This window comes from Tyto alba, unplaced genomic scaffold, assembly GCF_018691265.1.
Source record: "Tyto alba isolate M040663 unplaced genomic scaffold, T.alba_DEE_v4.0 Super-Scaffold_41, whole genome shotgun sequence".
In the NCBI taxonomy this organism is placed as follows: Eukaryota; Metazoa; Chordata; class Aves; order Strigiformes; family Tytonidae; genus Tyto; species Tyto alba.
Genome location: NW_024881317.1, coordinates 1,855,719 through 1,877,232, shown reverse-complemented (window position 1 = coordinate 1,877,232; position 21,514 = coordinate 1,855,719). Strand labels below are relative to the sequence as shown.

Below are 21,514 nucleotides of genomic sequence, written 5' to 3'. Positions count from 1 at the left end.
TATGGTAGCATAGCAAAATATCACAGGCATCTGCAAAAAACTTAAGACAACTTTTAACACGTGGGGATTATATTAAAAATTCCAAGCTCTGCCTGCCTGTTGTTACTAGCAGCCAGTTTTCTGGGGCTAGAGCTGTCTTACTGTTTTCTTCTCCAATATCCTTTCACTCTTCAGTGGATTTTGTTACTTTTATCTCTGTGGATTCTCTTGTCTCCAGTCAGAGACAGACATCTCAGAATTTGGTAGTGTCATCGGTGCAGGATTAGATGGAGGCCTCTGAACTGTGGGCTGGAAGGAGAGTTTAGATTTATTAGTCTTCCTGTATGAATACAGCATTGCTCTGACCTTACTAACTAGATTGGAGGGTAGTCAAGTTTTACCAGCACAACAGATACAAGCAAGAGTGATTGCCAAGACCAGGTAAAAGAAGAATGTTTCTTGTATGAGTTGATCTGTGGAATTAAGTGTTAAGTGGTTATGGCATACTTGGTAAATTGTTATATGAACTCAATGCAGAAGGGTGGCAGCAGGGAATTGCAGGACCGCTCGTCCAGAATCACTTTAGACTGAATTGCTACAGTTTTTAGATGATCTCTTCGCTGCCAGAGATTCCTAGTGTTAGCAGGAGCTTGAACCTGAGCTTCATCATTCGGGTAGGTTGGTTCAAGGGTCATAATGTTTATATTAACAGATATGTAGCCTTATCATTCACAAGGAAATATATTGTTTGTGAGCATGCTAAAGTAAATAACACCTGATGACTTAAGCTTTATAGTGTACTTTCTCCGCTAGCATGGGAAGAAATATTACCTGGTGAAAATCATGAATACAGTGTTAGACCTTAAGGAAGCCCACATCTATGGAGATACCAACAATAGGTTAGTCCGGGCTATTTTTGGCCTTTACAATATATGGACATCATTTTATTGACATGTTTTTAGTGGATGAAGATGTATTTTTATTACCAGCTAGACGAATGCATAGATTCGGTCATACAGTTGCGACACGTTCTTTACGAGCACTGATATACTGTGTAAATATAGGGTTTCTTTGATTAAGAAATATTGTGTCTCCTCGTGTGTGTAACAAAAGGCAAATTATATTTGTACCTACCGTTGGTTTGTACCTATTCTTTTAGTGCTGCCCTGCTTGCCAAAACATTGTACAAACCGCTCTAGGAGACAGATGAGTTTTTCATTATGAAAACCAACAGCCTCCTTAAAGGTTGTAGTATGTTGCATATTTATGACTGTTCTTCTGTGCTTTTGCCTCCCCTCCATTTTGAATTACGGTGACTTCAACCTTTGAGTGTTTTGGTTGCATTAGACAAACGCAGGAAGTAACAGCCTGTCATCGAGGCGCTTGAGCTTCCATGAATTGGTCGTTTCACTCCCTCTTGCAGATTTTCGGTAGACTGATTTCAATTTTTATAGTTTAGCCTTGATAGCTTCCTTGTGTGAGTCTTGCAGATAGAATTTAGGACGGGGGAATGTGCCTTCATAAAAGATGGGAATATTTTTACCTTCGTGATTTCCCATTTTCACAAATCTTAAATGTCTAAGAACCCAAGAATTTAGTCTGTATAACTGTGGAGAGTTCATGTAGCTCAGGTATAGCTTTCTTCTCCAGAAGATTTATATCAGGGGTTAAAGAGGCAGTTCATAGCATGCAAGAACTCTCCTGTATTTTTACAGCTGGGTGTTGGAGGCATACTGAGATTAATTCAAAACCATTTCCATACTAATCTAATGCTTCCTCGTGGCTTTTATTATAAAAAAGAAGAATTTTGATTTGATTTTTTTTTTTTTTTAACTGTCTTTTGGAAGTGCATTGTGGAATTCCTTGAATAGTAGTTCCCTTCTTTCATAAGGGGGAAATTTCAATTTGCATTGGCCATGAAAACAGTGTTAGAGCCTTGCTGGTGCAAATGTGTCCACGCTGTTAATGCAAACTGCAGCTGGGGCGGAAGGTGCTGAGCAGGGTGTCAGTGTGGAGGCTCCTTTGGTGCAGCGTTCGGAAGGGTACAGGGGTAGTGTCAGAGGGGTGTTCTGGCTTACACTTTGCCTTTGAAGTGACTCCTTGCAGTGCTTGCCCTCTTCCATAATAATGGTTCTTAATTTCAGAGCCTGTTAGTAACCTGTTGCTAATCACTGTGTTTCTAATAACAGAAGAAATTTACTGTCACTGTCTTAAATTGCTGATTATAAATGGGTGACCTCCCCATTTGGTATCTGTTTTTTCATTTCTTCTTTCTCCTTTTACTTATTCTCTTCTTCAATCTTTTGACTAGTGATTAAGGTGATATTTGTTTCTTTTCTTTTTTTCCCCTTTAACTTTCATGTTAATGGTTAGAGAATTGTGGAGGACCTGTTGTATAGCTTTAGGCACAAAATGCGGTGTGGTACCTAGCCAGATACTTCTTGTTGTGCTGGCAAATCTTTTGAATGTGTTTTGGAGCTTATTCACAGCTTCTAGTTATCATAAACAAGCGGAAATAGCTTGTTAAATTCTCCAGCTAGATCCCGGGACTGATTACCAGAGATGTAGAAATACCCTTTCTAGAAAGTATTCATCAAATTATTGGGTCTATTAATGTTGCTGTTGATGGATGAATGTGCTGCTTTGAAGACAGTATCTTGTGATGCTGGTATTTGTGATAAATTTTCAGTATGGTCCATCATGCTTTCCTATGGACATGGCTCAATTTATTAAAAAAAAATAATAATTACTGGCTGCTGCCTGTTTTTTACCTCTCAGGCAAGACCCTCCCTTCGAAAAATGGGGAAAAAAAGGTGAAGGCTCATCGTCTGTAGTGTTGGATCTCAGCAGATAGAGGTTATCTGATCCTTTCTTGAGTGGCGAGACTTACAGCTCAGCTCATGTTCCTGCCATTTCAAACCAGTGTTTTATCTCCCGTGTATTCTCCAGTCTAGAAATTATGTTCTCTGCCTGAATCTGCTTGTCTCTTCAGTTGCTCTTTGAATCACGTGCCAGTGGGAGCAGCCACACAGGATTATCAAAGGAATTTCTTATCCAGAGGTGCTAACACTTAAATTTTATTTATTTTTAAACTTAATTTGCAACCTTCATGGAGCTGTGACACAAGGTCCGTTTCTTGAAAGCAATTTTCTTTGGTCAGACCTGTTAACCTGTGTTAACGATTGGACTTCTCTAGCCAGGAAGCTGCCTGGCCTGGGCATCTTTCCTCGATGGGTGGAATGACTGGGCTTCTGTGGAAAACCATTCTTTAAAAATAAAGATTTATCTTTGCTGTTTTCTTTGCAGAAAGAAATCAAAAGAAATGGCTCTTAACGTTGGCTGCTCTGTTAGAAGTTAAGGATCCTGGTAAAGTATTTACTCTGAATGCCTGAACAGCATTAACAAAGCAGAGTGGTCCTGTTGTGTGGCACAGACACGTTTCTCCAACCAGCCATGCTTGTTTATTGAGAGAAAATGTTCTCTGACACTGCAGACTGATGCTGTTTATTTAATGGTCCTTCTGCGGGTGCCTTGGAGAAAACCCTTGTTCCTCCTTGCCTGTCTTGGAGAAAACTCTTGTTCCTTCTTGCATCATAAGTATCTGCCTGCAATTTTTGTTTTGGGGGACTTAAACAATTTTTGTATCTGTTAGCTTTTAAAAAAGCCTAACAACTTTTTTGAAAGAGAGAGCTGTAGGTAGAACATCCTTTCCTATTGATAGTCATAGAAGAGAAGTAGGTGGATGACGTAGGACGCCGCCCATGGATTGCTTTTGCATCCTTAAGCTATTTTCTTCCAAACCTTATTGGTTATCTGAAGTAGGCGTGGAGCAGGAAATAATCCTTGTTTGCAGATGAATTGCTCGAGAATGTTTCCTCAACATGCAGAAATAGGGAGACGCACCTGCTCGTGTGGCTGCAGCACGAACTGCATCAAATGGTTGGGTTCACACAATCTGGCAGGAGAAAAGTGACGCAAATTTGGAAACAAGCAACTGGGAGGTGGGAAAATGAACTGGTCTTTTTCTTCCATGGACCTCCTCCCTGACACATACAATTAGGTGACTTGTCTTAAGATGGCGAAATGACCTGCTGGCTTTGGGAAGGATGGACTGTGGTCACAAGCCTTGGGTGAGGGGACGTGGGCTGAAGGGGGAGTGTATTTAATGAGGCAGGCAATCCCCATGACTAACACAGCTTTTGTGGAGGAACACGTGTTTGTGTTGTGTTGTCGAGCAGGAAATGCCAGATGTATGTTTATAGATGAGAGTTACCTTCTAAACTCTGTGAATGTCTTCACAGTGAGTCAAAACAGAAATACTCTGCTAAATTGAGATAAGTTGAGCTTCTGTAAAGCTCGTTCATACTCTTTGAACAGTTTTTCTACTGTCCTCGCCCTCACTTTGAATTTTAGATAGTGCCTAGGTAAGATGGGTACCAAAATGCACAGCATCATCAGAACACCTAGTGTTCTTGATACTGGGATTTCTTGTATCTGAAACTGGCTTGCAGTCAGCTTGCTGTGTTTCTCACACTGGTTAGGTAAGGGGCAAGTAGCTCAACCTTTTCCTAGCTGAATAGCATCAATTTCTCGTGCTCTGGTGTGGTTTGGAGGAACATGTAATTTACCTGTACGTGAAAACATAACTAAACACCTAGTTATCTGCAATTGCAGTTTGCAGCTATCCTGCAGTCTGTCCTTGGTAGCTGTATATATCCTTTTATTTATGTTTGGCTGGGGGTTTGTTACTGTTTGTTACTTTCTCTTGAGCTAGGAAAGAAAAACCCAACCATTTGTTAATTCCGATAAACAGCCAGAGGGTAGGGGCAGTTATTTGCATTGTGGATATTTGCTGTTGTTGGGAGACGGACTCTTTGTGGTGGGTTTTGTAGCTTGCTGCAGATGCAGGTGTACTGCTGTGAGTCATCTTTTTACTACTGTACTTCAGGCAACAGGGAAAAAAAGCAAGATTTCCTGAAGCAAAACGCGTTGTCTCTTTACCCTTCAGCTTTGCTGGTGTAACTAAACCAGCAAGGGGTCTGAATTGTGATGAGGTGAGATGTGACAGGAGAAAAAAAAAAAAATTCAGCTTTTTCGTATATTTGCTTTGTGTGTATGACAGCACTTGGTTTGTTTCCCTGCTATAATTATCCTGTCTGTTCTAAGATTAGGGTACCAGTATGACATGGGCCAAGGGCTTGTAGGCTGGATAGCGCTTGTGCAGGCAGTGGCACTTCTGCTGGTAGAGCTGGGTTGTGTCCTCAAATAAAACACAACTGTGTTGGAGGAGGGGAGAGGAATTTTCACATTCAGATTGCAGCGACGTGAGAGACTTTTGCCAGCACGGCTGTCTGTTGGGCTCTGCTTCCCCGTGCCACTGATTGACACGATCCACTGGCAAAACCCTATGGATGTGGGGGGGGGGATTGTTTTAAGGCACTGCCTCCTTTTATTTGTGGTTTATCAATGAAGTAGAAAACTGTAATAAAACCATAAGCCTTTATTGCTGTTTTTTCCATGACTGCATTTTCAGTCGATGTATCTTGTTAGTCGCAATTAAAAACGTTCTTGTCCTCCTTTGTAAGGAATGCGCCAGGGTGGGGAAGATGTGGGGAATTTTATTTGTTTTGGTTTGTGAGGCTGGCTACACGATAGACCCTACTTTCTGTATGCTTATTTCCAGCTTGCCTATACCTTAAAAAGATGGAAAGCATCCAACATGTAGCAGGAGCTTCTCTGTTGGTTCAATTATTTCTTAATCCTCTGTGTTTTTTGCAATTTAGGCCTATGAGTTTATTACAAAACAAGAACAGAGTGAAGCTCTGAGAGGTTCTGGCTGTTCAGGAAGTGGCTTTTAATGGTGATGGTAGCAGGCATTAAACCCTTCAGCTGTAACTACTCATTCTGTTGAAGAAATGTTTGTAAAGCATTATAAATAGTGGTTTTCCATGTTTCAGATCTATTTGTTTCACTTTCAGCTGTCAACACTTCAGATTGTTACTGAAATGCCTTATTCTTTTAAGACATCTCTGTTTCTTACAAAGTATCTCCTCTGTTCTCATTAGTAGCTCCCTGACAGTCCCATGGTTAAAACTGTGAAGCGGGTTCTCAGGGTATTCAGAGAAAAAAAAGCCATCCAACTCCTGTTATACCCAAAGTGTTTCTGGTAGTCTTCAGCAAGGTTTATCAGAGATTTGCAGCAAGGTTATTCAGTTCTGTTGGTGTGGTTCAACAGAGAGGAAATTGTGTGGCAAAATTAGTTAAATCTATCTGGGTGCATACCTCATTAAGTACATGAATCATCTAATTTAGGGCTTTTAAATAACATGACCTATTTCAGTATAGGGAAATACCCCTCGCGGGCACCTGTGCATTGAAGATCTCTTGCAGGTGCTGGAGGCTTGAGGAATTGATAGGAGTTTCAGGCTGGTTTTGCTAAAGCTAGGGATAGTTTACTTTCTAATATTAGCACTTTAGGTTTAATAATTAATGTGAAAATAACTTGAGTAGTGTATGTGCCTGAATGCTTTGCACAGTTGGAAGAACTAGAGAGGATGGGAGCATTTGTACTCTCATTTCAAAGATTGTTTGCAAAGATTGTTTGGCTGGGAAACTGCAGAACCCCGATATGCTCTAAGTAGCCGGTTTAGTCCCGAATATATACTTCAAGTATTATTTTGAATTTGATCATTTGGGATTGAGTAGAAAATATTCAGGATATTTAATGGCTTCATACAGAAGATTGAGATAGCCAGTCGTGGCGATGGGTTCTCGGCATTTCGCTTTCTTGTGAGTTCTTGGGAATCCAGAATTCTGCAGGAATAGCATTTCAGCTGGTGTCACAGGCCTTGCAATGGTAAACAAGCCACTGTCAAGCACTGAAAGAAGTTTTTAAATAGAAACTAGACTCGTAAGTTGACTTTCTGGCTCCTGCTTGACCAGTGGGGAAGTACTTAGTGCACACAGGGGATTGCTGGTTTCGCTACTTTGCATAGTGTTTTTCTTGGTTCCTGAAGAAGTGAAACAGTTTACAGGGCTTACCAGTTTGATTCATTAGGCCATATTGGGAGTCAGTGAAAGCCTGTGTAAATGAGGGTGCTAATTAATAGAAGGCAAAGCCCAACTCCTCCATCCAAAACAGAATATGCAGCTCTGATATGAGAAATAGGGAAATGTAATCGGAAAAAGTTTCCTTTAACTGCGTAATGATCATATGGGATTGCACACAAATTGGATTGTAATTTCTCTCTCTCTCTCTTTTTAACATCAGTCATTTCTCTCCTCTCCTTTCCTTTGAACCTGTGTGGATTAGTTACGCTGCATGCTAAAAATTGAGGGAGGGACTTGAAAGTGAAGTAGGGTTCCAGAGTTAAGGACTGGCACAGGTTTTAAGTGCAAGTACGCGAGGCTTGGATATTGTCAATGTGTGACTTTTTTTGCCTTCCATCTAGATGAATAAAACTTGCTAGCATTGGAGATGCAAGCAGAACAGTGATTAGAAAATAGTTACATTCACAAGCTTTATTTTGTACTGGCAACTTGTTCTCTCGTTTTTTTTTTTTTTTTCCCCCGGTATTGCTGTCCTGAATTGTGTATGGCAAATGGAAATCCCTTTAAAAATTGCTTATTACAGACTTCGGAGGTAGGTTTATCTGTCTGAACAAATACTGTTTTACATTTTATTTCAGATAACCAGTGGGGCAGTAGCAGTGGTGGTACGCCTTTAAAAACTGTATGCTTAATGGGATTAAGCCATATTCTGATGTTAGTGTTTAAGATGATGTAACTTGAATACTAATTTTTTGTTTTGTTTCTTTGAAGCAAATGGTTATGAGCCTTAGAGTTTCTGAACTGCAGCTACTTCTGGGTTACGCGGGGAGGAACAAGCACGGACGAAAACACGAACTTCTCACAAAAGCACTGCATTTGTTAAAGGCTGGCTGCAGTCCTGCTGTACAAATGAAAATCAAAGAACTCTATAGGCGAAGGTTCCCTCAGAAAATCATGACACCTGCAGACTTATCTATCCCCAGTGTACACTCGAGCTCCATGCCAGCAACTTTGTCTCCGTCTACCATTCCACAGCTCAGTTACGATGGCCACCCTGCCACGTCACCATTGCTTCCCGTTTCGCTTCTGGGACCTAAACATGAACTGGAACTCCCCCATCTCACATCTGCGCTCCACCCTGTCCATCCTGACATAAAACTTCAGAAATTACCTTTTTATGACTTGTTGGACGAGCTGATAAAACCTACCAGCCTAGGTAAGGTTGCCAATGTTGTAATAATATTTGAAGGATTTTTTTGTTTTGGTGTGGTTTTTTTTTTTTTAGATAGTAATGGATTAATTCAGCAGCTAACACAGTAACTGGTTAAATATTGCATCACAGCAGTGTTTAGAGAATCGCTATTTTTGGTAACTTTTGGAACAGATTGTTCTACATGGAGAGACATCTTACGTAACACTCATTAGTTGCTTTAGCTGAGCCACTAAATACTGTTCAAAGATCCATTATATTTAAGGGGTGAGTTTGACAAGAAACAAACTACACCTTAGAAAAAGGAAAAAACCTGCTCGCTTTCAGTAGTTCTTATAAACCATAAAATTTAATTACTTAAAAAACCAAAGCAAAAATACCCCTGAATCCATCAAGCCCACAAAATCTTCTCATCTGTGCTGGGAAAGAATGCCAAGCTAGATATTTGCTGTGATGCAATACAGCCTGAACGTCTGCGTTTAGGAAGACTTGTGGTTCTTTTGCAGTTGTGACTACTTTTCTTTAAACTGTCTTTTGTACTAAGGTATAAATCACTGGTGTAGCTGCTGAGAATAATCTGATGCTTACAGAGCATTATATAACAACGTGTGATTTTTCTGGCTCTGACTCCACATAACACTTAACAGCGTGGTTAACTTTTAATACTCTTAAATACTGCTTAAGTACAGTAGTCCTGTTGATTTCTTAAGGGGCTGCTTGCATGTTGGAGCCTTCTGCTGTCTTGAAACTCCGGAAAAGATTCGCTGCGAGAATAGCTGGTAGCAGGAGATTTGTGAGAGTAGATACAGGGTGATGGTGGGTAGTGGGAAAAAATGTCCTTTGTGAAAGAGATCCCTCGTAAACAAAAATGAGCAGATACTTCACATTGACAGTCTGAACAGCTACAGGGATGTAGGTGGCCTCATATGTGAGTGGTGATGGTGGTCTGCAGATTTCTGAAGTGTGTTGCACAGTTATTTGCGTATTTTTTTTTTGCTTTAACTGTTATAACTGAGACATTGAGGGAAAACTAGATAGCTTTTGATAATCTCATCTTCTGGTTCAGGTATTCTTTTAAGAGGTATACTGTATGTATTTAGCTTTAATCTAAAACCTAATTGATTAATAAGCATTCCAGGAAATGCTGGTGATACATGATAATTATGGATTCAGTATGTGTCTCCATCACTTCTACGTTATAAATACTTAAAAATAATGCTATAATTTCACTAAGACATTCCAATGCAGGAATTATGGTATGCATTTATTCCTCGATGTGGTAAGAACACTTCGCTGTCAGCTCCATGTTTGACAAACTAGACCCAAATGAAGAGATCGTAATTCATGCTCTGTCATGTCTTACTGCTTGAGGAGTATATGCAATATATACAATAGGATATTTTTTCCTCTCTTTGTGGACTCTTTGAGAGTTGGGGTACGAAAATGGAAATGAGTGAAATTCCAACCAGATACCCTTCAGTTAACTGAAAGAACAGAGATTGCTTAGAAAGGTATGTTTGAGGGTTTTGTTTTGCATGTGCATCCTATGATATCTTTCTGTCTCAAGCAATAATATTAAAAAACTTTTTTTCTTGTGCTTTTGGGGGGAAGAGAGAGCTTCAGTGTCCATGCATATGAGAAACGGTTGGCTGTTTCCTTTTGCAGTGGAAAGTAGCATTGCTACAGATTGTAAAATTGCTAACTATAAATGTCATGAAGGTATTTTAGAGTAATAAATATATATATGTGTGCGTGTGTGTGTGTTAATGAAAAAGGCTGTTGGGTTAATAACCGGTGGTATGCGGCTTTATACACTTTCAAAACAACTTGGAACAATATTGCATACAACTTAGCAGTTTTTAATGCAAGCCTGCTCCATACTTGCATTTATTTTCTCCATTTATGCAGTTACTGGCACTCTTAACTAAAAGTATTCTTAAATGATTTGTTGAGTATTTGCCCCAAATGGTTTGGGCATCCTTCTCACCACTGCTAACAATGTGAGGTTCCTCAAATGTCAAGTTTCTAGGTTCCCTGCCTTTGTTTTCAAATGGCAGATGCAGATTACAAACACTCAGAACTTTTCTGTGGCATTTGGTCATCATCTCCTGCTTGCTTTTTCCCATCGGATTCCTCATGGGGTAGGGATAAGAAACTTTTGCATTTACTCTGTTTCTCTCCACCACAAGAACAAACAGATGACCTGATGTGGGGTTTTGAATAATTATCTGCCTGCTTAAAATGGGACCTACTGGAATAGAAAAAAAATGTGTGTGTGAGAGAGAGAGAGAATGCGGTCTCCGCTGATTTGAGGATTTTTGGATTCTTCTGAAATGACAGTCATTACATAAAAGTTGGGCAAAGTGCATCTTTGGAAGTGATTCTCCTCTGTCTTTCCCAAGTCGAGGTGGAATTGCTTGGAAGGTTTGCTATAGTAGTCTTCTGTCCCATCAAGATGTGATTATTAATTTGAAAAGCAGTAATTTGCCAAAGCTGTGGGGAAGGGAGTTGCACAGCAGGGCACTTGAACATGCATTCTGTACCCAGATATTTTACGTAGGTGTGTAGTACACAAGCTAATGTGAATAACAGATAAGGAAATTAAATTTGCTAACTATTACTTTAAATGTCAATAACAAAAGGAGGAAATGGATGTTACCTTCACACACTTGCTTTCTCAAAAGGTAGCTCTGAACTGTGATTAAAATCCACATGCTGACTGCTTGCTGGGCAGGATTAATGGCAAGGGGGATATGCAGTGCTTTATCCATCCATCCCTTTCTCACCAACAGCTATTGAGAATCTTTACTTGAGCACGGCTGACTGAAGTATGTCTGACAAGCTAAGGTTAGAAGGCTATTGGCTAATGTTTTTGTTTGCTTGCTTGTTCATTTGTTTGGTTTTTTTTTTTTAAACTTTCTGGTTTACAGCAGCCCATACAACTTGTAGCACTGAAAAGGATGCTTGCAGAAGAGTAGACTCACCTAGCTAGTTGAACTTGTAAACTCAGCCTATGCTACCTCAACCGGCTCTTGTTTGAAGAACTGAAAATAGCAGCTAGGCCCTGCTGACGGTGGGACTCTTCCCCTGCTGTTACACTGCTCAGATAGCAGAGTCTTTCTCTTCCTTCCGAGTGTTTCAAGTACATGACTCCTGCTTAGCTCTTTCAGAGCCGTGTGGCTAGTACTGACAATTATGGTTATGCTGGCTGTGGTGTTGGGGGATGACAGCATTTTCTTTACTCCCAAGAAGACTGTCAGTGGGCTTGTTTATCTGAGACGAAGAGAAATCTGTCCACGTTCAGTGGAGCTGTCGAATTTGATGCATATTTTATTAGTCATCCTCATTGCAAAATTGAGAAAGCATCTATATTGGATGCTTTTGTGTACAAGCCAACTAGGAATGCTCGACGTTCTGAAAACGTATGTCAGTGGATGAATCTGTACACAGAGCTCTTGCAGCTCTAGTGAGAAGTCTGAGCACTCTGCCCCATGGTTAACCATGATTTGATGTGATTATAGGACTGGGTTTTTTTTTTTTTGGAGGAAAAGCTATCCTGTCTGGCCTTGATGGTATGTATGGAAGTTGCCTTGTTGTGACTTCTCTGTTGTTTTTTGAATAGGAACTCCTTTAAATAGAAGAATTTTGGTTGTTAGTTTCTCAAGTGAAGCTGCAGCTTTCACTTAATTTTTCCCTATTTTCAGCCCTCAGTGCACAGAGACTGCTAATTGGTTGTTTTTTAAGCATAGGGCCAATTTTCTAAAAGTAACTTCTAACACACAGATAAGATCTCTTTTGTGTTTACTGTAAGATGAGTAACAAGTACCAAAATTTTGCCAGATAGTTACGGGAAGGACATTAGATGGTTAAACAACATCTTAAGAATACTTCTTGTTACAGCATATGTCATTCCTAATTGCTTTAGCTATGTAGTCGTTCCAAAAAACATTTTAACTAGGTTGTGGGCCTTTACTTATCTGTAAAGGGAAATTAACCTTTTATTTTCAATTTAATGGATTAAAGAGGCTGTGGGCTCTGCTACTCTTTTAAAAGCTGTCTGAATGGCGTATGGATGATCATCTACAATTTAGTTGCTGTGCTTCAGGTTTAAGTGATAGGGCGAACAATACTGAAACTCGTATCTGAGCAGTGGAAATCAGGTTTTTTGCCTGCAGGTCTCAGCCTTCTGTAAAGAAGAGACAAACATCAGGCTTTTTGGGGAATCAGAGTATCACTTACAGAAAGCATGCTGCCAGACTCCAGATACTGGCTTCATTGGGTAAAAGGAGCTTCCAGTGGCTCTACTGAGGCTTGTCTTGATTTGGTTAGGTCTCAGTTTAATTCCTTAATCTGTGGACTCTAATAACAGGATTTCTCTGAGAAACATAGAATTATGTGCTTACTAACCAGCATTTGTGCTTCTGACTTGCATTTACCTTGAAATTTTCTTTTTGACTGTCATCACGGTTACTTGGGCATGCTGTGTTCTTGAAGACAGATCTTGCAACTAATCTGGCTAAAATCTTTAGGGTGACTGTAGTTCCAGGTACAACTATTAAACAATTAAACAATTCAGTGCACTTGGAAATCCAAGTTGGGAACTATAAAAAGCTTTATTTGGCAAGTATTTGTCCCTCTCACATATCAGCAAGCTGATCTGTTGCTTTGTGCAATCAGTATTAGGGTTTGTATGAAAGTCACGCTTTTACTGTCTTCTGTGTTTGTTATTTTTTCAAATGTACTTTGTGGGAGGAAGTTCAACAAAACACTATATTCTCAACTAGGGCTTGAGTTTTCTGACTTCCGGTTTTATAGCTTTTAACTGTGCAAGGGTAAGCTGAGCTATTAGCTGTCTTGTTCATGTGCTGTAGCTGAACCAGAACTACAGTGTGCTTAAGTTTCTTTTTTTGGCTTCAACTTGTATTTGCATGTGGTATGCCTCAAGTTCATGTATAGAGACTCTTTCCATAGTCTAGAGTCTGTTTCTTTTAAGTATGAGAGAGCATTAACCAGATGGGTAGCTCTTGTGCTACAAGAAGTGGAGTGTAATTTATTACTGCTCACTTTAGCTGGTTGCTCAGTCTTTTCATGCATAGAACTGAGATCACCCAAATTCCAGGACCTTACAGGATATGGATGTTTTCAGACCCTGCTGCTCTGATGTGGATGGATCTAGGAAGCCACTTTGCATTCCAAAATCAGAGGAGGATATCTTTTTGATAATTGAGAATTTGATAAGGAGTTGGGCTCGATGATCCTTGTGGGTCCCGTCCAACTCAGGTTGTTCTATGATTCTAATTAAACCTTTTAGTAGAAGGAATTACAGCAAACCACGTGGTTGTCTCAAAGCATGTGAATAATCCGTTAATAAAGTGTTTGGAGAGCTCGAGGCCTAGCAGTGGTGCTCACACAGCATGGGAGAGGAAGCTGTGCTATGGCCATATGTATTTTTCAAGATTTCCTCTTGCAACCGAGATGTTGAGATGACATACTAGTTGTTGGAAATGCTGCTGGGACTTGGAAGTTTTCAGTAACTTGGAGTCTTTTAGAGATACTTCGATCTCCCTGTCTTGGGTTTGTGTGGCAGGGTTTTGGTAGCAGTGGGGCTACAGGGGTGGCTTCTGTGAGAAGCTGCTAGAAGCTTCTCCTGTTTCTGATAGAGCCAGTGCCAGCTGGCTCCGAGACCGACCCGCTGCTGGCCAAGGTCAAGCTCATCAGTGACGGAGATAGCACCTCTGTGATAACATATTTAAGAAGTGGAAAAAAAAAAACAAAAAAAAAAAAAACAACCTGTGCAGCAGCTGCTAGAGAGAGGAGTGAGAATATGTGGGAGAAACAAGCCTGCAGACACCAAGGTCAGTGAGGAAGGAAAGGGAGGAGGTGCTCCAGGCACTGGAGCAGATTGCCCTGCAGCCCGTGGTGCAGCCCCTGGTGAGGCAGGCCATGCCCTGCACCTGTGGAGGTCCACGGTGGAGCAGATCCCCACCTGCAGCCTGTGGGGGACCCCACGCCGGAGAAGGGGGATGTGCCTGAAGGTGGCTGTGACCCCGTGGGTAGCCCACACTGGAGCAGGCTCCTGGTGGGACCTGTTGTCCCGTGGGGAGAGGAGCCCACGCTGGAGCAGGTTTGCTGGCAGGACTTGTGACCCCGGGGGGGACCCACGCTGGAGCAGTTTGTGAAGAGCTGTAGCCTGTGGGAAAGACTCGTGTTGGAGAAGCTTGTGGAGGACTGTCTCCTGTGAGAGGGAGCCCACGCTGGAGCAGGGGAAGAGTGTGAGGAGACCTTCCCCCGAGGAGGAAGGAACAGCAAAACCAGCGTGTGATGAACTGACTGCAACCCCCATGCCCCATCCCCCTGCGCTGCTGGGGGGGAGGAGGGAGAGAAAATCGGGAGTGAAGTTGAGCCAGGGAAGAAGGGAGGAGTGGGGGGAAGGTGTTTTTAAGACTTGATTTTATATCTCGTTATCCTACTTTGAGTGGATTGTTAATAAATTAAACTAATTTCTGCAAGTTGAGTCTGCTTTGCCTGTGACAGTCATTGCTGAGTGATCTCCCTGTCCTTACCTTGACCCACGAGCCTTTAGTTATATTTTCTCTCTCCTCTTCAGCTGAGGAGGGGAGTGATAGAGCGGCTTTGGTGGGCACCTGGTGTCCAGCCAGGGTCAACCCACCACAGGCACTTTACGATGGCTTTTAGAAAATGATGGTATGGGTTGTGCTAATCCTGGTAGAGAGCTTACTAGGGACTCTCTTATCTAATCATGAACTTTAAACTTAATTTTTTGCCTTTCCTGTTAGCCTTATAAAATGTGCTACTTTCTTGTCGAGACTAAAAATATGCTAGAAGCAGGATACCCCGTGTAGGGACGTGGCAGTGCTAGCTTTTTGGTACTGCTCATTTGAAGTGTTTGACTGCTGTCAGTGCTCTTAGGAATAGAAGCTAAAATTTTCAAGCCTAAATGGTGGCAGTTCAGTTCTGGGACGTACATTTAGGTGTCTAAAGAAATCAAGTGACTTGAGTGCAGAGGATCCAGTGATGTTCCTTCCCTCTGGCAAAATGATGGAACAACAGATGTGCTGGGGAGATCTGCGGGCCCAGGATCGGCAGCAGTGAGAGCAGAGCTGGGGTAGGTGGGTATTTACTCTGCAGAGGTAGGTTGGGAGGGCACAGAGTTCTGGCACTGAAGGTCAGCATAAAATTGTCCCTTAATACTTACTCTAGGTCTTCAGAAATCCTCACTGCTCAGAACTGCTCTAATACATGACCGATGGAAAAAAAATAATCAAATATCTGTCCAATTGCACAGAGTTTCCAGCTGATCTACTCTGTTTATACACCATATCATAGAGAGGTATAAAATATGTAATATTTATGAATTAATTGTAACCCTTGGAGTATTTCCAGGCTATTTTCATATATATATTTTTAGGCACTATTTCAAATAAGCTCCTTCGCGTCTCTCTACTCCCTGCCTTTCCCACCCCCAGTGTAGCTCTGCCTGTTCCTTCTGAGTATTAACTGTTAAAAGCTTAAGTTGAACAGAATCTAAAAATTATCATAAGTGATAAATGCAGCAGACTGACCAGAACCTGAGTTCAGTTTTTCATCTGTTTTAAGCTGAAGAATGTGTCGTTGTCACTTCACAGTAATGCAGTGCATTTGTGAGTGTAGTGCAGTTTTAACCCGTGGAAGTGGGTTAAGAGCTAGCCACGACCATCAAGGAAAGAATGATTTGTTTACTAAAATGCTTCCTTTCAAGTAGTTTTGAAGTGCTTGGAAATGTTAAGGTTGTGCAACACCCATTGTGATAAGTGATTGAAATGAAGTGAAACGGTCAAGGTGTCACAGCAAACGAGTGACAAAACAGAACCGGGGATCTGGGATTTCTCTTGGTGCTGGATGTGAGCTGGATGTGGCCGAGCCCTGAAGCCCGGGGCTGGTGCAGGGCATGCTGCTGCTCTTCGATGGCTGCCACGCAGCTGGGCAGGGCGAAGGGTCCAGCTTTGGCCTGGTCTGAGGTGGCTCTAGGGATTAGCGAGAGGCTTTTCCTGCCTCCCAGGGGAGAGGGTGGCTCTCCGAGGAGGGGGGGGCTAGCTGGGACCGACCTGGTATTGCACACTACGAATGCATTTAATGGGGAGCAGGAAATTAAGGCTGTGGTGAGTGTCGTTTAAAAGGTACTGCTGTTTGATTCCAGAAGATGGCAGGAGCTTGGTGCTAAGAGGTTGTGGTTAAGAGAAAGGAAGTGTTTATGTGTGAGCACTTGCGTTACCCAGGAACTTCGTAAGTTGTGGTGGTTTTAAAAGGGCTGGTGATGCATCCTGAGATGTTGTAGATCCCCCCATTAAGGTGTATGCTCTCATCATTTCTCTCCGCAGTAGCTGCTTGGTTTCTCTTATATACGGGTATTGCAACGTACTGTACGCAGGCACTTGATCTCACATCCAAAAGCAGTTGTAAAAATGAGCCCGGTTCAGGATTGCTACAAGTGGGTTTGGACAGACTACATTATGAGGAGCTATGTGTACGTAGTACTGAGTAATGGATTTCCTGGCTTCTGCTGCAAACGAACATAATTCAAAGGCTGTCTGAATTTTACCTTTTTAAAAGGTAAACATTTTCTGTGCCTTAATCTGAATGCAGTAATTTTGGTCTAGCTTGGAGGCAGTGTATTAAATTTTCAGCAGTGATATTCGAAAGAGGAGTGAACACAAATTGATACAATGCCTTCTGTTGTTTGAAAGAAAAGGCAAAATGTCTGAGCTGCAACAAAATGAGGTATCTTACCTATCTGGAGAAGATAAGCAAGAATTATTTATGTGTTGAGATGACAACTTCTGCAATGTTTAGGTTTTTCTGGCTAATATTTTGTCAAATGTAACTGATCAAAATTATATACTGTATTAGGTTAGTGAATAACCAATTAGATATCTCTTGTTTATCTTACAGCATGTAGCAGAAATTTGCTATAGTCCTGATACTCTTATTTAACATAACTATTTTTGCCTTTGGCAATAAACATGCTATTATTGGAAATCACTGGTAACAGGCCAATTCAGTGATAGCTTTTCTTATGGCCTGAACTTAGGTAATTACTGCAGTGTAAAGTGCAAGTTTAATTTTAGTCCAAGTATCTTGCTGTATTAGAAGGTAATTTATTCCCTTCACTTATTAAATAAGCTGCACTCGGTGATGATAGATGGAAAAGATTAACCTTAGTATATTGGCAGTATGATGGTCAGCTGCAATTGCATTAGGAAGCATCACCACCTCAACAATGTGATAACATAAGATTCATTAAAGGTTTTAAGGTATCTGTTCTTGAATGGAAATTTAGAGACTGGCTTTTTCTCAAGACAGCAAGAGGTATTTTACTGCAGAAAGATTGTGTGGCTATTTTTAGCCGTGGGTACTGGTGAGGTGGAACAGAATATTTTTAGAGCTGTAGAAAATGCAGCCACTCAAGCTGGGTTCTTTTTTTCACTCTAGCACTATAGGGTTTTTCCAAAATAAAGAACAAAACTGGTAGGAAATGGTTTTTATGTATCATTATTATTACTTATATTCATTGTCTATATATACACACACATATGTATATATACATTCATACAGAATATGAAGTGTTTTGGTCCTGTGAATGATACTATCATGTATTAAAATAGTTTTTGCTCAAATTTTGAAAACTCATTACTCATGTGAAATGTTTAACAAAATATACAACTAGCAAGGCGTAATTGGGTCACTCTCACTTAATATATACCAATCCCATATACTGTTTGGATCCTTACTTGCGTGAGGTAAGCAGGAAATAATTGAGGAAACTGTGGTGATAGTGAATTGGTGAAAATAATAGCTTTGAAGAAACTCTGCCCTGTAACATTTTTGCAACATTTTAGTTACTTTAGTGCATACTAACGCTGGGAACCTGCAGAGGCGGTGGGCCTGAGCTTGTGCTGGTTCTTAGTAAGTGTATGTACGTGCTTACAAGAAAATGAGGATTTTGTTCACTGCCTTTCTTGGATTTAAGCTGGATGAATGAAGAAGTAGTACATACCCCCCTCTACCTGCTCCCCTTCAGCACCCCCCTGGAAAATGGTGAGATTCTGGTAAGATGAGAGGTGGATTTTATACGTTTTGTCTGAAACTGTTCTTGTTGACACCCCTTTAATTACACAAGTCTGCTTTAAAAGCTTTTATCATATTTTCAAAACCTGCCCTTTCAGATTTATGAATTATTTGGGGAATTTTTTAGCAGCAAGGTAAAGTGATGCTTGTGATTCGTAGTATTTTTTTTTTAATTATGGTGATTTTGCTCTTCATATGTAAATAAATAAACAAAAAAGTCCATTAGACATTTGTACGTTGTTCCTCCTTTCCGAGATTGCAAAGGAGACGTGGCCTATAAACCGCTCCTGACTAATCCTCCAAGCTCCGTGCCGTTCAGAGAGTGCTAAAGAAAAGGTTATAAAATTTCATAATTCATAGTTATGGAAAAAAACCAACCACCCAGCCCCCAAAAAACAACTCCTGGCAACTTTCTTAAGAATGTTCATACTAACTCTGTTGTCCTGGCCAGATTCCAGCTTTATTAGATTATAAATTCTATTTTAATCCACTCAGTTTTCAATTGGAGATCTATTTTTTCCTTTCTTTTATTAAATAATAATAGTGGCTTGCAAGGCATGGTTGTATATTTCTAGTCATCAAAACGATTTTCGTGTATTAAACTATATATTTGCATATTTCTGGTTTTAATCATACTCCAGCACTTTAAAAGTAAACGATGTGCTTGACTTGCCAGGATCTGTTTGGTGTTCTTAAACACAGCAGATACACCAGATGAATTAATAGAAATCTGTTAGCTTTTCGGCACTCTTAAATTCCAGATTTCCAGTGTCTCTTCCTTGAGAAATCTGAAGCCCTTAGAAATAGAGGAGTTTGCATAGTCATAGATAAGCTTGGAAGCTTCATATTTAATAGTATAAAGCTGCTAAATTAACTCTGTTTAATGTGTTTTGTTGAAATTTTCATGCATCGTTTGTAGGGTAAGTAGATCTCGGAAGAACAGATATGCGTATAAAAAGATTTAATGGAAACATATGGGACAAGATTAGAGAAAACCACAAAGAAACAACAGTTCTCATCTTCCTTCCAGAGGATGCTTTTGGTTTTGTTTGCTGCATTTCCCCTTCCTCCGAGACAAGCCCCAGATGTGCAAAGTCTTCCTCCCTAACCTGCCCCTTCCGTGTCCCCCGGCCCCCCAGGACAAGCCCCCTCACAGCCTTGGGTTGCAGTAGCACATGCGGCAGCAGAATAAACAGGCAGTGGGTTTTCAAGTGGGGTAAGCAGGGTCTTTACGAAGCTGTTGACTTTTCCTTGCCATAGGTAACTGACCTCTGCTTGAATTAACTTGCCATGATTTTGCAGCTGGAGGGTATATTTTGCCCAGCCTTCCTCTCCACAGCCTGGCTGCAAACGCCGGTACGGCGCGGGGAGCTGGGTGGGAGGCTGTCCCGGTGTGTTGGTGTTGAAGGGGCGATTGCTGGATCTTAACTGGAAATTAGAAAATGGAAGTAATGCTTTTCACCACCACGGCCCTTGTAAAACTTAACTGTGCTTTCAAATGCGATAGCTTAATATTTTCACTGGTGTTCTGGCCTCTTTTACAAGTTGTTTTGTGTCTGTGTTTAACTGAGTCTGTTCTTTGCAGAGTTTGTTCTTGCCATTTCTTAGTATTGTGCTGAATGTAAAGCTTCAAATTATGTCTTTATAATTGGCTGCAGCGTGCCTGTTCCTAAAGGTTACACTTACATATGGTAGCACATACTGAATCGGGCAATTGGTGACTAAATTTGCTCTTTTTCCTGTTGGTAGTTACGCGTCCAAGGGGCAGAGCTGGATCCTAATACTAGTTGAAGAGCCTGACCATAACTCACTTACTTTAGAGTAACACAGCTTCTTGTCTGTCTTATTCTGTCTGTACTGCTCAATCTGTCAAGAGTTTTGAAATCTTTTGATTGGATTTTGGATCATCTTTGCTTAATTAACAAGTTGTTTCTTCCTTCTTTGCAATTTGGCCCTGCTCCCGTGGTAATCACGATGATTGCTTGTACACAAAAGCAATGTATTGAAAACACGGCATGTGTATATTAATGCTGTTTTACAGCTAAAGACACATCAAGCAGCATGTGATGAAGTACGTCTCCGATCACTGGGGACCATTGATCTATCAGCTCATAGACTTCTGCTTGCAGTTAAGACGAGTTAATATGAAGTTAATAGCCAGCATAAGAAAAAACGTTGGAGGCCTTTTTGTTCTTAGTCTAAACTGACAGTGTTAAAACCAACCAGCCAACCAGCCTCCCCCAACCCCAGAGCCTTCCTGCTTGCATTTTTCATTTTAGGTGGATTCTAGTTAAGAGTAAATTCCTTAACTACAATGTGCACAGTGTAGGCGTTGGTAAGGCTTACGCTTCTGTGGTGTTTTAACGCTTACGAGTTCCAAGTGGCTATTTATGTTGCAAAACCTTTTTATTCAAGCAGAGGTTATTTACTGGCTTATGAATGTGTTAGAACTATAACTTGTGAAGAAAACTGGAATTATGAGAGTTCCCATGTCAGCCCTGAAGAATGTCCTTTTTAATTTTCTGCCATGTTAATGTATAATGCTTTAATTTGGCCAATGGGAGAGTGTGATGAAACTGAATATATACAAGTTAGAAACCCACTTTTCAAGATCACGTATCATTGTTTAGCAAAAATAAGTGTTGCATGAAGATCAGCCAGTAATAAACAGAGGAAAAAGATTGAATTTTGGAACCTTGGCTGTTTTGCTAACAGTTGTTTTGCTCCTCCCTTCTTTCTAACACTTGCAAAAATCCGTATTACCTGCTTGAATCTTTAAATTGGGGATGCTACAAAACCAAAGCAAGCAAAAAGATGAGCAGCTGAAAGGGAAGAAGATTGTTTGGGAAATTTGGGTTTAGACTTTTTATTTTGGTTACTGCTGTTTAACTTCTTTGGATAATTAAGTTTTAAATGAAGGTAGAATTAGTTAAAAGTTCAGCAGTCTTGTCCTTTAATTAAAGGTGTTGGAGTTCGTTCACAACAAAAGTTTGCAAAGGTCTTCCAGAACTTTTCTAATAAAGCCAAAGCTGACAATTTCTAGGGTAAAGCAAGTAATGCATGAGAGGAAAATAAACCCCACAGATTAGGGCCACATTTCAGCATGTAAAAATATGAAATAATAACTTGAATTCATTCAGTTCTCTGGTC

General features: G+C 40.7%; 1 protein-coding gene across 2 annotated transcripts in view; it reads left to right on the top strand.

Annotated features, from left to right (window-relative positions):
• The window catches only part of PIAS1 (protein inhibitor of activated STAT 1), a 62,888-nt gene that overhangs the window by 18,166 nt on the left and 23,208 nt on the right, over positions 1-21,514 (top strand). For both annotated transcript variants that reach the window (XM_042804081.1, XM_042804080.1), the window contains exon 2: positions 7,801-8,245. In XM_042804081.1, the coding sequence (XP_042660015.1) occupies positions 7,801-8,245 (445 nt within the window). The remainder of the gene's footprint in view (positions 1-7,800; positions 8,246-21,514) is intronic.